We start from the raw sequence: 16,369 nt of genomic DNA on the forward strand, positions 1-16,369 counted from the left end.
CGACGAACCCACTCTGGGATGTGTGCTGGCAGCTGGGCTGCCGGACTGAGCCGTAATGGCGCCTGGACCGTATCCAGCAGCCAATCGGCAGCGTGCTGGTATGCTCAAGGCCAATCAGCAGCGTGCTGGTACGCTCAAGGCCAATCAGCAGCGTGCTGGTACGCTCAAGACCAATCAGCAGCGTGCTGGTAGGCTCAAGACCAATCAGCAGCGTGCTGGTACGCTCAAGACCAATCAGCAGCGTGCTGGTACACTCAAGACCAATCAGCAGCGTGCTGGTAGGCTCAAGGCCAATCAGCAGCGTGCTGGCACGCTCAAGATGGAAGTGCTTTTAAGTTCACATGTACAAACGCCATTCTGTATTAGTGCATGCTATGTTGAATATGCCTGGCTTCTCATCACTAATTCAGATGTTATTACGAGTTTGGCAAAATCAACGTTAGTCTTCGACTTAGGGATAAATGAAATGGTTCCTTTTCTCACGATAGAGTTTTTTATTCTCTTTGGTGAACAAGAAACGATATTTCATTGTGAGTCAAAGGCAAGGCCTAAACGTATTTTAAACACAGCATCATAGCTTCTATACGATTCAAATTCATGTTTACTTATAAATAATGAAACGAATGCTTCCTCAAAGACTGCATTTGAAAGTGATCGCTGAGCTAAATCAGTACTGCATTTGACATATTTCAAGCCCGTAGATTTTCCTCCTCTCATAAGGCTGCAAGACCATCAGATGTGTGAAAAGTGTTCTGTGAATATTTGGTGCGTATAAAATACACAGGGCCACACCAGTGTGCAAGATCCTATAACTCATAGAAACGGCTGCTGCTGGAGAAAAAGATGCACGAATTCCATGCGCATCCCGGTGTTCGTGAATTAATACTACCTGACATGAGTATGCGCTTAATATAGTTGATGCTGTGAACTTTCCTAACATAAATATGATTGAGTTTTCCCTCTGCCAGACATAAATAAGAACCAGAGTTCAAGAAAGAAGAAGAAGAAAAAAAAAATGAATTCAATATGAAATAGAGTAAAAGCCCAATTTACATCTCCCTGCAGTTATTCATTTTAGCATTTTATGGCTGTTTTGAAGCATAAGCATAGGCCTTGCGTAGGCTCTGCAGCAACAGGCTAAAGTGTACAGTGCAGACGCCATTTGTGGAACGAGGCCAGCTCTCTCAACGTCCCATGCTTTGTTATTGCGCTTGGTGGAGGAATATGATGCATTTACTCTTGAAATAAGATGCAGCAAGCCACGGCGTGGCCTTGGCACATTTTCAGTGTTGCGGAGACCGTGCTGCCGGTATGAATGAAGCAGACTGGGAGTATGCAAAGTCCAGGCTCTTTATGGACCTTGGCGAAGGCCGAGACGATGCTCGGTCTGTTTAACGTTTCCAGGGCCAGGGTTTGAATATGGAAGCAAGGAGCTGGCTCGCGTTTCATCAGCCGACCCCCCCAATGATCTGTGATTATTGTTTTTTTTTCTCTTCAAAACCGAACACAGTGTAACAACTTTGTTTGTACATCTCTTAATGTACTTTGCTAATAACCCATGGAGGCATTGGTAATACAGCACATTTGCTTTTTTAGTGTTAATGTGTTTGTTGATTCTTGGCATGAAAAGAAGTCACTGAAAAACACTTTAACAAAACAATGATACTCATTTTAATAAAGTGAGTGTTCTTTACAATTGCTTGGAGGTAATACAAAGAAGTAAATGTCAGTGCATTGAATAATAACAAACATAATATCAAAATTATTTTTAGAAACACAAATATACAGATAGATTTAAAATATTTGTAGTTTCGAATGACTTAAATCCTGGATGATGAACACCCGTCTATTGAACCTGCCTTAAATAGGGAAATGTAAGTTAATTCTGAGTTATTGGAGAAATGTTTATTCAATAACTGGGAAATACAAACCAATCCCTTTAATTAGTTGTAGTTTAACTCCCAGTGTTCTTGAAGCCCGGAAAATAAAAAAAACTGCTTCCATCATCACATCACTGGATAATCACATTCAGACAAACGGGTAAATCAATTGCACAAGCAAATGAAAATTTAAACAGTCCTGTCAATTTCAGCAAAGCAATTTGTGCAATGATTAGAGGTTCCTTGAAAATGGAAAATTCTATCTTCCCCTGCCTGATTGTGTGCTTTCCTTCACACAACCTTTATTTAATGACATTAGGGTGAATATGAAGCTCTTTTACAGAAAATGAAAATGGATCGTACGCTTTTTAAAATCCTGTGGGAGGTTACGTAAGGATCAATGCACAGAGTGTCTTTGTGGAAATGCTGATCACACACTAAATGCTGCCTCGTAGTCTGTTGTTCATGAAACATCACAGAAAATGTAGTGGTTAAGAAAAGGAGAGACCAGTGGTAAAGTGGATTTAAAAAATAAAAAAACATATTTGTCTTTAAGTACGTGTACATGACACCGAGTAAAGACACCCTTCAGTCTACCGTTCAACCAATTGGTGTGTCTCATAATCGAATCGATTTCCAGCGCAGTGAAGTACATGTGGTGCAATTCCAAACTGATGCATGACTCCACATGATTTATACTGTTGAGTTACTACACACCAGAAACATGGCCCAGAACCATTGTTATCAAATGCTTGGTTTCGTATTAAAAGTGTGAAGCTGTGTTGGCCATTATATGAATGTCCTTCTGAGTTATTGACCTCCAAAAAGGTGGTTCCATAGGCTTTCTAATATGGGAAACCAGGTAATTCATTAACATTAACAATTATTTATAATTTTTTTCAGAGACCACCAGTACATTTTTTCCCCCAGTACATTTAATCAGGTGAACCCAGCATTTTAGAATAACTCGACAAGACAATTTGTTGACACGTTTATATTTTCAGTTGTCGTACCATTTATTCCCGGCTTTAAAGTGACATAATTTGGTATTAAAATGCCACTTCAAGCTCTGGAATCCAAAATGAAAACGTGCTAATGCATTAATAACGCGACTGGCAGATTGCAGAGTCTGCACTTGGCTCGCCTGCCTGCCAGGGTAGTGTGGGGTAACATGGCTTGATATTACTAATGCATAGAGAACTCTTGAGGAATAGCCACCTGGTTCTTCTTCATAGGCATTTCTTAAGACAAAGGCCTAATGTCAGAAGTTTTCTGCTGAAATCAACTTCTGGAATTCAGCCTTACTCGGAATCTTTCACTGGCTGTTAGAATAAAGAGATCATTTGGCCTTTCTAGACAGGTGTGTTCCATAACAGACCACTGTTCACTTTTGAACAATGATGTGATCATTCCCAAGATGAAGCTAAAATCCAATGGAAAAAAAAGAACAGAAAAAAGGGGAGATTCCAATGTATGCTTTATCAAAATTTGTTCTGAGCTGGTTGGCTAGGATATAACACAGAGCACATCCCAGATTGAATCCATTGGTTTGTTTGAATGGGCAATGGTGATGTCACAGATGATTGATAGGGAATCCCTCACAGTCATGGAAGGGGTGTCTGCTTTCCCACTGTGGGGAGTGAGTGGAGGAGTCTGCTATCACATTCCTGAACTGAACTGTCCTTCTTCGGTGCCAGGCACAGACGAAAACTCTCACTACCCCCACTGAAAAATCAGGACTATTATTTTCAGGGGGAGGGGACAATAGAGCGTACAGTCTGGCTAGCTAAGGCCGAGACTCAGCAAGGTACTTAACCTGCATTGCTTCAGTATATATCCAGCTGTATAAATGGATGCAATGGTATGTAAAGACACTGTGTCTGCTAAATGCTGATATGATGTGATAAAGTGATATGATGCAGTAAAGGTATTCCCAGGACGGACTGGATCAAGACCCCCTCAAAGAACTTGGAAGTGGCACTTCTTAACATTCTTTCATTTTGTTGGAACTTAATTATGCACAGATGTTTGATGGAATTTAAACCATCATGTTAAAATGTTGAAAAAAATAAGCCAACAAAAAAATGTTGTGGTGAGTTATAAAGTGACTGTACGGTGAAGGTCTAAGTTCTAACCCCAAGGTTTGCTCACACTGTCTAGCTTTAATGAGTAAATTAAAGGGTTCAGGTTCAATTCCCAAGTGGGACACTGGCATTGCCCTGCAAGGCAATTAACCTGGACTTCTTTAGATATCGCCCTGCTGTGAAAGTAGAAGGTTGTCTGCAAACCATGAGAGCGATAAAACTGTCAAATCCTCATTTGGTCCATGGATTTATCTCCTGTGCACTGGATTTATCTTTAATGTGCACATCAGCACTATAAAACCTCAAATAGAGTACACCATCAACATGTACTAAGTAATTAGCTACTAATTAAAAGCCGGGGAAAACAATTACAGAGTACACTTTAACATGTGCTTAGTAACTGGATAGTAATTAAAGGTGAGTCAAGAATTATAATAAGAACATCAGCTTTTTTTTTTTTGATGTGTCAGCCATCTTGCCAAAGGAGGAGTCATAAATCGCGCACTTGGACATTAATACACCCGAGTCTCCCACGTTAGAGTATGGTGGGTCCATTCTAGTGCAGAACCTTAGTAAATGCTGGGCTAGATTTGCTCATGCTCTCTGTTTATCGTTTAAATTGGAGCCTGGAGGCACTGCAGAGGTTAAGGGAAATAATGTACATACTGAGATAGGGGAAATATGACCCTGCGGTCTCCAGGGGATGGTGCTGCAGATGCGAAGGTTAGCTCTGTAACTCCATGCCGGTGTTTGGCTAAATGCTAATTCACTTATTCCATAAACCCCTCAGACAGCAATTCATTTACACAGCAGGGGCTGCGCAAAAGATCCATCGCCTGCACAATGGAAGTGGTGCTGTAGAACAAACAGACTGCAGCCTCATGCTATTACAGCTTTAAATGCAACCCTCTTTCATTTTTGCAGTTACATTGAAAACGGATTGATATTTATTTGAAAATGTGTGTGTGTGCATGTGGGCTTGAGAGTGTTTGTACACATATGTGTGTGTGTGTGTGTGTGTGTGTGTGTATGTGAGTGTGTGCTTGTATGTGTGCACGTGTGTGTGTGCATGTGAGTGTGCGTGTGTGTATGCATGTGCGTGTGTGTGTGAGCATGTGTGCGTGTGTGTATGCATGTGCGTGTGTGTGAGCATATATGTGTGTGAGTGTGTGTGTGTGAGTGAGCGTATGTGTGTGCGTGTGTGTGTGTGTGTTTGTCCCTTTATTAGGTGAAGTCATGAGCTTGTTTTATCCCAGCTCTCCCACCAGAAATAATATTTCCATATGGCGCCGTTGGCACGCGGTTTATTTAATCTCTCCAGGAGGTCAGTAAAAGGGGGCGAGGATTTGTGGAGCATGAAAAACGGCCTGACACCTCACTTCTGCGCACGGGGTACGTTAACTCCTCCCTGATTCATCCCGCTACAGCCTGCCGTCCTTTCTGCGCTTCCCAAAAACACACAATTAAACACTCTCTAAATTATTTTTAAAGATCCAAATTCAGAACTGATAACAATCTGGTCTAATCTGTAGCAGGTTGTCTTTCTGGTGGATGAACACCTGACTGATGTATGCATGTCATTGGTTGTTAGTATCTTACTGTAACAAGCCCTCTTAAATGTATATAGGATTATTTGAATTTTTGAATGTGATAGCCTATAGCCCACCCTTTCATATATCCCAGAAGGCTACACTACACAATGTCTAGGTTTTATCAAAAAATGATTGCTTTCTTCGAAGGATAGCTGCAATTTTTTAATACTCAAGGTCACAGCCATGGAACTCTCTTCCGGATGAGCAAACAGGAGGTAACAGTGTGTATTATTAAAAAAGAACAGGAAATATTCACCCCACCTGGGCTGTGTGGGCTACCTTAACCCTTTGAAAAATCATTGTTCTAGAACACAGGAAGTTGGTGGCTTTCAATTACCAGTAGTGATTGTGACATTAGCATTAGAATGTTCAGTTAAGAAAAAAGTATTATTTTTTATGCACCAAAACTGTTTATGCTCAAAACTACATCTGCACAGTAACAGCTTGTCTCCCACTAGAAACAGAATAATATGCAATAGCCATGCATATTTTACAGACAGTCTGCTCTGCTTACACATGTGTGCGATGCATCTTCTTCATTCGTTGTTTTATCAGTAGTACGTGGGAGAACGTTTGGCCCGCAGTGCACCCTCGGTAAAAAGAACCTGACCCTCAGGAGCATGCAGTCGAACAGCTGACGCCGTAAGCCGAACGTAGCGGTGGAGAAGCGAGCGGGTTTATCTCCGCTCTGACCGACCCTTCTTCTCAGCTTCAGTGCTGTAAACGGGGACAGATTCCCTGATAAGGGGAACTGCAACTGCCTTTACTCATCCCTTCAAGGTTATGAGCGCAACAGGAATTTACATCAGGAGGGATGAACGTGCGGCATCAGGACACAGGCTAATAGCTAAAATCACCCAGGGTGCCCTTTGATGGCCGGCCGAGTTTTTTTTATTGTTTGTTTTGCGAAGCAGGAAATGTTATAGGGTCCCGGGGGCTGAGATGTGTGTTGCGCTTCCGTGGAAAGTGCCGGCGAGGGACAGCGACCGCCCCTCCCCCCCCCCCCCCCCATCGTTTTGGCGCGTGGGGGTGCGGGGGCGGGTGAGAGAGGATGAATCAGTGCAGGGGCGGCGCGTTCCCCCGGGGGCCCGTCAAACCTCTTCCAGCAGCCCAGCCGTGTTACCGGAGCCTGTGGGGGGGGGGGGGAGGTTCAGGGCTCAACGAGCTGTTTAACAAAGTGCTTCCTAAATGGGCTGGGGTCCCCTAGCCGACAACACCCACCCCCCCCGTCCCCCCCCAACCCCACCCCCCACACACGCGCACACACCCCCACCCCTCCCTCGCCTCGTCACACCTCCTCACTCAGCCATTATCAGTCAGGGAGCCCCCTGACCCTGCAGCAGAGCCTTCTGCTCCTCTGGCGAGGGAGCGAATATTCAGCCATTTCACCTTTAACAGGCAGGTGGGCCACAGCCGTGCAGCAAAGGGGTAGCAGGTTCAGTTACCTCATACTACGCCAACTATAGCACAGGGTGAATGAAATGTATGTGTATATACAAACACAGAACACACACACACACACACACACACACACTCAGCCGTGTAGCAAAGGTGTAGCAGCTTCATACTCCTCATACTACACTAACTATAGCACAGGGTGAATGAAAGGTATGTGTATATACACACACACACACACACACACAGCTGTGAGGCAAAGACGTCACAGCCGCACCCCGTGCGACACCTCCGTCGTTAAGCTCAGGCCACTGAGAACAGAACTGTGAACCGCCCGAGGTGGAGAGGAAGGACGAGCAAAGAGCAGCACTTAAAAAAAAAAGAAAAAAACATTCAGGCCTTCAAGGAAGCGCAGGCTCCGCCCACCGCCCAGCCTGGCCGTCACCTCATTGGCTGCGGGGGACAGAGGTGGGACGGCCTTCGTTTTCCACCGGGAAACGGTTCAGCACATATTCGCGACCACTTAATAAAGCACAGTTTCCACACCGCACATGAATTACGAGCAGTAATTAGTGACTGGATGAATAATTCATCCGGACATGAAACCGAAATGATAAAAGTGTCTCCCAGTATTTTTTCGTTTCTTTTTTTTTTGGGCACAGGATTACTCTGGAGAAGGCCTGAAGGACATACACTCAGGAACAAGAGGGTGGGGGGGGGGGGGGGGGGGGTGACATGCCCTACTTCTGGGACTAATGTTCCATCCCGCTGTTTGAAGTCTCCTTTTGCTTTTATCTTGCCCGAGAGCGACTGTATTTTTGTCACTGGAGATTTAATCAAAATAATGCTCTTGTTTTTATTTTTTATTTATTTCTTTTTTTTTTAGAGAGTGGATCCAGGACATGGTACGGAACAGACACGCGTGGGAGTTAATCACGCCAATGGAAACAACTGACATATTTTCCCCTGACAGGCGAACACGTGTGTACATATTGATTGCATCACACTAGAAGGTTTCAGGTGTGACACCCTAATGACCCATCACTCTGATTTAAAAAAAAAAATACTGACACCAATAAAATAGTACAAAATAAAGTAGAAAGGGATTTTCTGATTTGAATGGATCGCTGTCTAATGAAAGTACCATCAAGCAAACAGAGAAACAAATTAAAATCACTCAGGGTTCCATAAACAGGAACTAGGAATCTCTTCTGTGCCAAGAAAAATATATATATATAGTATATGTGTGTCTATATATGTAGCAACATATTGCAATTCACTGTTGTAGACAATGATAACATACAAATGTTTGCATATCTGTATGTTGTCAAAACAGTAGTGCTAACCACACTGCCCTCTCATCCCTCCTTCTATCCCGACTGCATTTAGGCAGTTTCTCGTTCCATCCTAGACTCACAGCACCCCTTGTGGTGAAGAGAGGCATCTCCCCTGATCAGGACTTTGGACGCACGTCAGATTCTGCTGCCATCCGAACACTCTGTCCTGAGCTAAAATTAACTACGTTTCCCACGACTTCCTGGGCAGTTTATTTTACCTGTTTAGACGCGCTAGCCGTTACCTGCCCGTTATTGCTACATTCAGTCAGGCAGCCGGTTATTGTGATTTGTGGTTATCCTACCGGCTCCGCCGTCTAAGGACACTCAGATACTTACTTTTAGTGGTCCATCATGCTCTTTGACGCATTAAGACAGCTCATTTGCTAGCTGCATTCAAGGTTTCTGTGGTTACGTCTGGTCCTCATTCATAAAGATCTCTAGACTGAAAGACCAAGGGACTCCATTTGTGGGCATGCATTGTGAGAAGGAATAATGTGGGGGCCATACTGCTAAAATTTGTGACTGCAATGATTTTTTGCCGAGTGTGCCGAGTCACCGTGGAGAATGAGTTAGCTAAATTACAGAAACTAATGTAATAACCGCACCAGAGAGAAGCAGCACACAGTCCCTCGCCACATATTTTCATTAGAACTTTGGCTGAAGCACCACTGTCCCTGGGCTATCAATGTGATATTGTAACGGGTGAGCTTTCAGAAGTTCAACGCCATCAGTATGAAAACCTGCAAAGTGAATCAGCTTTCCCCCTCCCCCATTTCCATCAAGACTAAATTCTCGGAAATAAAACGCACCCAACAGTCACTATGGGAAATACAGAATGAATTTAAAATGCTGTAGCTGGTATGAAGGTCTCTAATGTTTGTGCCCCGCGATGGACTACCAAAGTCACCTTTCTGAAATATTAAGGAAGACGTATACTGCCATCTAGCGTTAAGACTTGGGACAGGCAGTGCAGTCGAAGTTGAAACTTCAGTTCGAAGGTACTTTCTGTCATGTAAAGGCTTCTATGAACAATGCAAGTGAAAAGGTGGTAATGCAGGGAGAAAACAGCTCACTTCTGTTGGAGCGTGACATTACAAATTTTATGACAACGCAAATAATTTGATAACAGATTATTATTTTTGTTTTACAATAAGGGAAAACAAAAATTGAGACACAGAGCGCAGGTACCCCAAAGAAGAGACATTCAGCCTCAAGGAGGACCGCCGAAATTCAGCCACACTGCTAACAGTTTATTCTCCATTTAAACGAAAAAAAAAAAACTTTCAACAGAAACGAACCAGGCGACCTGAAAACAAGGACGCTCTGACTCCACAGCGAACCACAGACACGGGCAGGGGGATTCTAAAACAACGTAGGGTCCCAGAGAACGTCTGCGGCCGACGACCGCGTGCAGGTAAGCTCCACTTCCTCCTCGGCTCCCGAACTTCGCCCCCCCCCACACACCCCCCCACCCCCCCAGCGCTCAGCTCGGGCTCTTCCCGCAGTCCCCGTTCTCCACGATTTTCCGCTTCTTCTCCTCCGTGCCCGCCTTGAAGACGCTCGCCCTGTAAAACCTCAGCTCCTTAATGCTCTCGCAAATGTCATCCAGGGCTCTACAAAGAAGAAGAAGGAGGAGAAGAAAAAAAACCAACAGAAAAATGAAAAGGCGTTCTCGGATAAACGGCAGGTACACAAGGGCGAGGCGACGGGATTACTCATAAGCCTCCAACGTTTAGCGCCTTGGCTAAAAGCCGCTTTCGCTATGCGCATTTTAATGCCGCCAGGGCTTTTTATAGCTCTTCATACCACTGGAACGTTACTAACTTAGTGCTACACCTCAAACCCGCGTAACTGCTAGCAATGACTGGGGACATAAGAAAGAACAGCAACACATTCAGACACATGACTTACATTACAGCACAGGCACTTAGCAGACGCCCTTATCCAGAGCGACTTACACAACTTTTTTTTTTTTTTTTTACACAGCATTTACATTTGTATCCATTTATACAGCTAGACACATACTGAAGCAATGCAGGTTAAGTACCTTGCTCAAGGCTACAACGGCAGTGTCCTACCGGGGAATTGAACCTGTGACCTTTAGGTTACAAAACCAGCTCCTTACCCATTATACTACACTGCCGCCCCAAGAGTACATGATAAAACAACAGCAAGAGAAACAAGACTGAGAGAGAGCCAAGGCTAGAATCGAACTTATTTGCACAATAAGGTTGTCAATTGCAGAATTTCTCTGGGACCCTGTGTTGTGCTTGACTTTCATCGTCACTCGTGAATACAGAGCGATGCTTTAAACACTGAAATTCGCGCTCAAACATTCGAGAAGCTTCTTGGACTTGCCTGTGCGATGCTTTCTTCTGCGGAGCAAGTTTGTATTCCTCGGGAAACCAGCGCCTAAGAGGATGAAACAAATCAAAAGGTTAAATACTCTCTGTCGTTATTCCTGATTGCACTCCACACTGATGCACCATGGGTAAGGCGGAGACATAATTAAGAAGGATGCGACTGTTAATCTTCGAGAACCATCAATCATGCGCACATATAGGTCAGCAAAAAAAAAGCCACACTACTATAGTAGCAGTAATATTAGTAGTAGTAGTGACTTTGTAAACCTACAGCATAAAGTTAACAGTACTATTAATAGTAAGTGCTAGAGGGAGATTGAAGATGCGGTCGACTAAAAGCAGCTGATTGGCTGGATGGAATATCGTTAAACGTGGATGTTACAGACGCAGCGTCGGGTCGTGGGAATCGCGAGACCCCGGTTCTCCTCGCTCGCCCGCCCCTCGCATCACGGAGTCTGGCTCCGGTAAATGGCCCAAGTCCGTGTCACGGGCGACGTAGCGCGTCGGAAACAGGGCGAAGTTCCCCACGCGCAGATCTTTATCCGGCGAGTTCTTCCAGCGACCTCGCCGGCGCCTCGGGGCGAGAGCCGCGGAAGCGATCGTTATATGCAAATTAGCGCGGAGGTTGCCGTGACACCTCATGCATATTCATGAGGAACCCCCCACCCTCCCCCGCCCTCGCAAACCTGCACAGCTCCTTGATGGTGCTCACGTCGATGATCCGGTAGTGGAGGTGGTGCATGAACTGGGGCATGTACTTGTCCAGGAACTTCTTATCAGCGTGCACCGAGTTTCCTACGGGTCGAGAGAGAGCGAGAGAGAGAAAGAGAGTTTTCTTTTTAGCTGTTGCTTTGGCAACACTGTGCATACATATGTCATGCCAATAAAGCAGCTTCAGATTCACTGAAATTGAACTGAACATTGAATTGAGAGAGACAGAGAGAGAGAAAGATCTAATTTACTAAATTACTCCTAGTTGGCCCACAAAAAGCAAAAAAGAGAGGTGTCAGGCCCCACTGCTGGAACATTGCATTATGGGTAATTTTCTTCAAGATGGCCTCAGCGGGTTCTGTTTATCATTTGGCTGTGCTACATTTTGAGAAAGCTGAGATGGAATGGAGAAAGGGAAGCCAGAACTGCAGTGCAACAGCAGAAGCCTCAGAGGAAACTGAAGAGGAGAGGAATTTTGCTGCAGCACCACCAAAACCACCTCCACACACCTTGCCACACTTCTAACGCTTCACGTCTAACCTGAATGGCTGGTACACAATTAACCCAGCCAAACAGTTCCACACATACATATTCATTATTACAGCAATGGCATCGCTGCTTCCATTTTGTATAACTGCAGAAATATCTTTATCTTTCCGTGCATTGTGCACAGCTGTCATTCAACACGATCCTCGTTCCACATTTCAAGAAGTGCGGAGGTTTCTTCTGACCACACAATCCCTTGGCCACCACTAGCTGCTGTTTTTAGCCATGTATGCGCATAGGTTTACTACTGTGCAGAATGAACGCACAGCAAGCCTTAAGGTACTAAAGCGTAAAGCAAAACATGAAGCAAACCAGGACTGCTTTGTGTTCAAAATCAGACCTCGAAACCAACCACAAATGAACCGTACCGAGTTGCAGTTCGTTTGGCACGGCCGGTAGGAGGGTTTGGGGTGCGTGCGGGAGAGATGGGGAGGGGGATGGGTGGGGCGCTCACCTGCCAGGGGACAGTGTCCGGGAGGGGTGTGGTCCCGGACGAAGGCCAGGAACTCGTACTCGGCCTGCTGCAGGGAGATGGTGCTGTCCCGCACCGCCTGCGTCAGCCCCGACTGAAACACAGAGGGCAGAGGCTACTTCCTGCATCTCAAACGTGCACAGCCAATCACTCATGTCACGTGACAGGGGAAACTGCCAACCCGAGTCAACACTACAGCTCAACCTTCACGATCAATGCAGATGATGCAGATCGCCTACATTAGCAAACAGGACTTCTAACACTGTTCAATCTGCTGATATGCTTTAAGGGGTGTGTGTGTGTGTGTGTGTGTGTGTGTAGACCTATCTAATTAATAATGACTATTATTGTCTGTCGAAGACATATTTACCTTTCCATGATGTTCCTTGCACCAGTCGGACATTCCATCCAAAAGTTCATCTGGCTGTTTTATTATTAAATTAGGACCCTTTATAAGTGAGGGTTGAAAAAAAGAATACAATGAAATTTCATTTAGCCAGGTGAGAAATCATTATTTTTGATGACAATTTTAACACCCTTTTCTTTAAATAGAGAATTCCCAGATGAGTTCACAGCCACTGCTGCAACCCCCATCTTAGAGAGCAGAGGAGCGTGCGTTCTCAGACATGTCAGCTACAGCAATGGAGGTCGCACTGCGCTGACCACCAGTTAGGATAGCAAAGACAACAAGTTTGAGGAAGACACGGGCACAGATCAAGGACGCAGAGGGCGGGAACCAGGTTGACTGCATGATTTTATGCATCAGTTTAAAAAGAATTTTTTTAATATAACTACAGTGACAGACATCATTAATGCAAGAGACACCCAGCCAAACTTACCTCTGCCAAAATGTTCAGGTTTGAATCTGTTATGATGCAGGCCATTTCAATAATCTGGTCCTTCTCTATGTCAAGTCCAGTCATCTAACACAAAAAAATTACAGGACAATCAGCTTTCAGAACATGCAAGACATCACATGGGGTCACCACCATACCAGAATTTCTGAGATGAAAATGCCAATTCACTGTATCCCACTCTCATGTAAAGAAGCATAGTGAGGTTCATACTAATATTCTTTTGTCTGTCTTAGAAAAGATAAGGGAAAAAAGCAGAAGACTTCATATTGTCCCAGTACTGCACGTTTGACTATGCGCAAAACACAAGGGATTGCTTCATTTGTCAACGTCACACAGCTTAAATATACCACTAACCTTACAAAATCGGGGTACTAGTAAACTGCAAGAAACACACCTCATGTTCTAGCAAGCTAGCTAATTGCTCTAAGCTAAAATAATAATGAATCATAAACAGGAGTACAGCATTATAGTCAAAATGTTAACGTTAGCTAGCAACCTCCCCTGCCACCTCAGATAGCCAGCGGAAAGGAATAAACTATAATTCTAATTTAGAGCTAGACTAAATAGTTAGCCGTATTTACCACACTGGCAATAAAATAGCTAATAGGAATCTAATAGGAATAATGAAGTTTTTTTCACATTCTGGAAAGGAAGTGCCACTATAGCTAGCTAATTTAGCTCGCTAACGTTAACTAGATTTTCAAAGACCTTTAGCCACCACGTTATATCATTTGTATTATCCAGATAGCTAGCAAACTTATACTAATTGCATTTGGATATTAGTATAGCCAGCCAGTCTACGTTCTAGAAATTACAATTAGCAAGCTAATGTTAACTATAAATATAGCTAGCTAAATTAGCTACATGACGTGTACAAACTCCTTACAGTGCCCCATCACCACTGATATTAACATCGGAACTGCTTTAGATAACGATAACTTTGCAGTTAGCTAACTTGTTGGCTAGCTAAATGCTAGCAAACTAACACAACAGGGGAAATCTCGTTTCGGAGAATTATTCAAGCTAACGTACTATATATCGCAAACAAGCAAGTCACACTAAAATGACAACTGAGTAATACCTCCAGGTCCACCCACACCAATCTCTGGGACATACTGTCCGACACATTGGCTGATGAAGTTGTCATCCTCTTGCAGAAACTAAGTGCGGAGGCACCCAAGTGATCCAACCCTGTTAGAAGAGGCGTTAAGCCCGTTACTGTCGCTCTTGCAGTTCCCGGGCAACGTGCGGAGTACCGACGTGCATCAACTTTCAAGTGAAGTGTTCGCCCCGCTGGAAAAGCCGTTGCTCTGGGTCCAAACGGAAACAAAACTGTCAGACTAGCGGCAAATTTCGCTCTGAATGTCCACGCTGCTGTTCTTATGTACGCCGGCATTCTGGTCCACTTCCGACTTCAACTGTCGTAAAGCTTCCACACGTCAGCATGGAAACCACTGTGGGAAACATCACCTAAATTAATATAGGCCTACCAAGCGTTTTGAGAATATTCGTGGACACAGTAGACGATACCAGTGTGGAGTTTGTTGATGGAGTTTTAATTTAGCGTGAAAATGCCTGATGCCATTTGCCTCTTTGATTAAAAAAAAAGATTAATAAAAAAAAAAAAATGTATTACTATTGTTGCTGTGATTAATTTTCATTGATTCGTTTTGGTAAAACCAGTCTCTGGGTAAAACATACGCTGTACAATAACTGGGCGTTGTAAAACAGTTTTTTTCTAGGTCGGTGTGCCCTTTTCTCACTTTGAGCACCTGCCCCTCAAAGGGTCTGCATAACTCCTTGTACATCGCTGTCATGCTTCCTGTCTTAATTGAAGTTTGTACAGGAAACCTTGGGGCGTTTTGATAATGCATATATCTGGCAAGCTTATAGTCTGTGTTAAATCTTATTAGGAATCTGTGTTTTATATGTATATAATGGATAGAAGAGGTGACTGATCAGGGACTCTCCTCCTCTACAGACAGACTGCAGAGAGAGGCCCTGATGAGTCATCCTCCGTCGGTCCTTCTCTGATGCCTCAGTAAAGGACTGCTTGAACCTACACAGTTCACAGATGCTCGTAATGTTTAGATTGCAAACAGACGTAAGTAGTTCCTAAACTTCAGAAAAAAATGTGAATGGACCCTTGAGCCTGATTCCATTACAGTTGTATGGTTCATAAAACATATAGGGAACTCTGAATTGCCTCTGATTGACAAAACACATACGCCTATACTAAATCAATTAATTAATAATACATGGATGAAAAAGAAAATAGCACTTAATAAATAAAAAAAATCCCATTGGGGGGCTTTTTACCTGACTTGTCTTTTTGTGTAAGGGTGGTGTTCAGCAGGACAGAATTCACATTGACCTTATGAAGAATGGCAAGGCAGTCAATGTGCGATTGACCTTATGATGTAATCTTCATCCACTCGTCAAAGCAAGCAAATGTCCAGTTCTCATCATCGAACAATGCACATAATCCCCACTGTCAGAAATACACTGAACACAATCGAATCAAGTAAATTAGTTTGCCCTATCCATTTGGATGTGGCATATGCAATAATTGCTGGAGGTGCCAATGCTTTTTCACAGTACACAGAAATATGGAGTCTGGTCCATAGAGACGGGTATTCTAATAGATCAGTTCTTTTCAATGAAGCAACATTGATGTTCATGACAATGTATGAAACAGGGCATCTGCAGAATGTAGTTGTTCACTGTCATTTTATACGTATGAAGATTCAGGAAGTGACTTTCACAAGTCTCCTGTTGGTGCAGCAGCATGCAGGACTTGAGTCGCAGGTAATGGGATCTGGAGTAAATTCCAATTGTTACCAGAAGAGGGCAGTGCTCTATCATCTCTGAGGATGCAGCATTCAAGCCGTCTGTGGCCCAGGCCCACACTGATAGGTTAAGAGGCCCCAGCTGGCCAAACTTGAGACCATCATCACGAGAAGAACTAATGAGGGAAACTGTGTTTTCACTAGAAAGTGCCATTGCTTGATGGGAGTGAGGTCACCAGTGTTATAGCAGCTATTATGGACAATACCTGACCTAAAAAGTTAGTCCCACTGTAATGAAGCATTGTTATCGAAGTACAAGGCCACATCTGCGCACAGTGGACAC

The 16,369-nt window shown here is 43.9% G+C and overlaps 1 protein-coding gene across 1 annotated transcript; it reads right to left on the minus strand.

The window, feature by feature from the left end:
* Positions 1 to 9,757: 9,757 nt before the first annotated feature.
* Positions 9,758 to 14,658, minus strand: smfn (small fragment nuclease). Its single transcript, XM_035432378.1, has 7 exons — positions 14,319 to 14,658; positions 13,220 to 13,303; positions 12,751 to 12,828; positions 12,363 to 12,474; positions 11,338 to 11,446; positions 10,647 to 10,700; positions 9,758 to 9,901 (listed from the first exon to the last, which is right to left on the minus strand). The coding sequence occupies exons 1-7, from the start codon at positions 14,631 to 14,633 to the stop codon at positions 9,772 to 9,774; spliced, it is 882 nt and encodes a 293-aa protein (XP_035288269.1). The 5' UTR covers positions 14,634 to 14,658; the 3' UTR covers positions 9,758 to 9,771.
* Between the last annotated feature and the right edge of the window lie 1,711 nt (positions 14,659 to 16,369).

The sequence above is a fragment of the Anguilla anguilla genome, chromosome 9 (assembly GCF_013347855.1).
Source record: "Anguilla anguilla isolate fAngAng1 chromosome 9, fAngAng1.pri, whole genome shotgun sequence".
Classification (NCBI taxonomy): domain Eukaryota; kingdom Metazoa; phylum Chordata; class Actinopteri; order Anguilliformes; family Anguillidae; genus Anguilla; species Anguilla anguilla.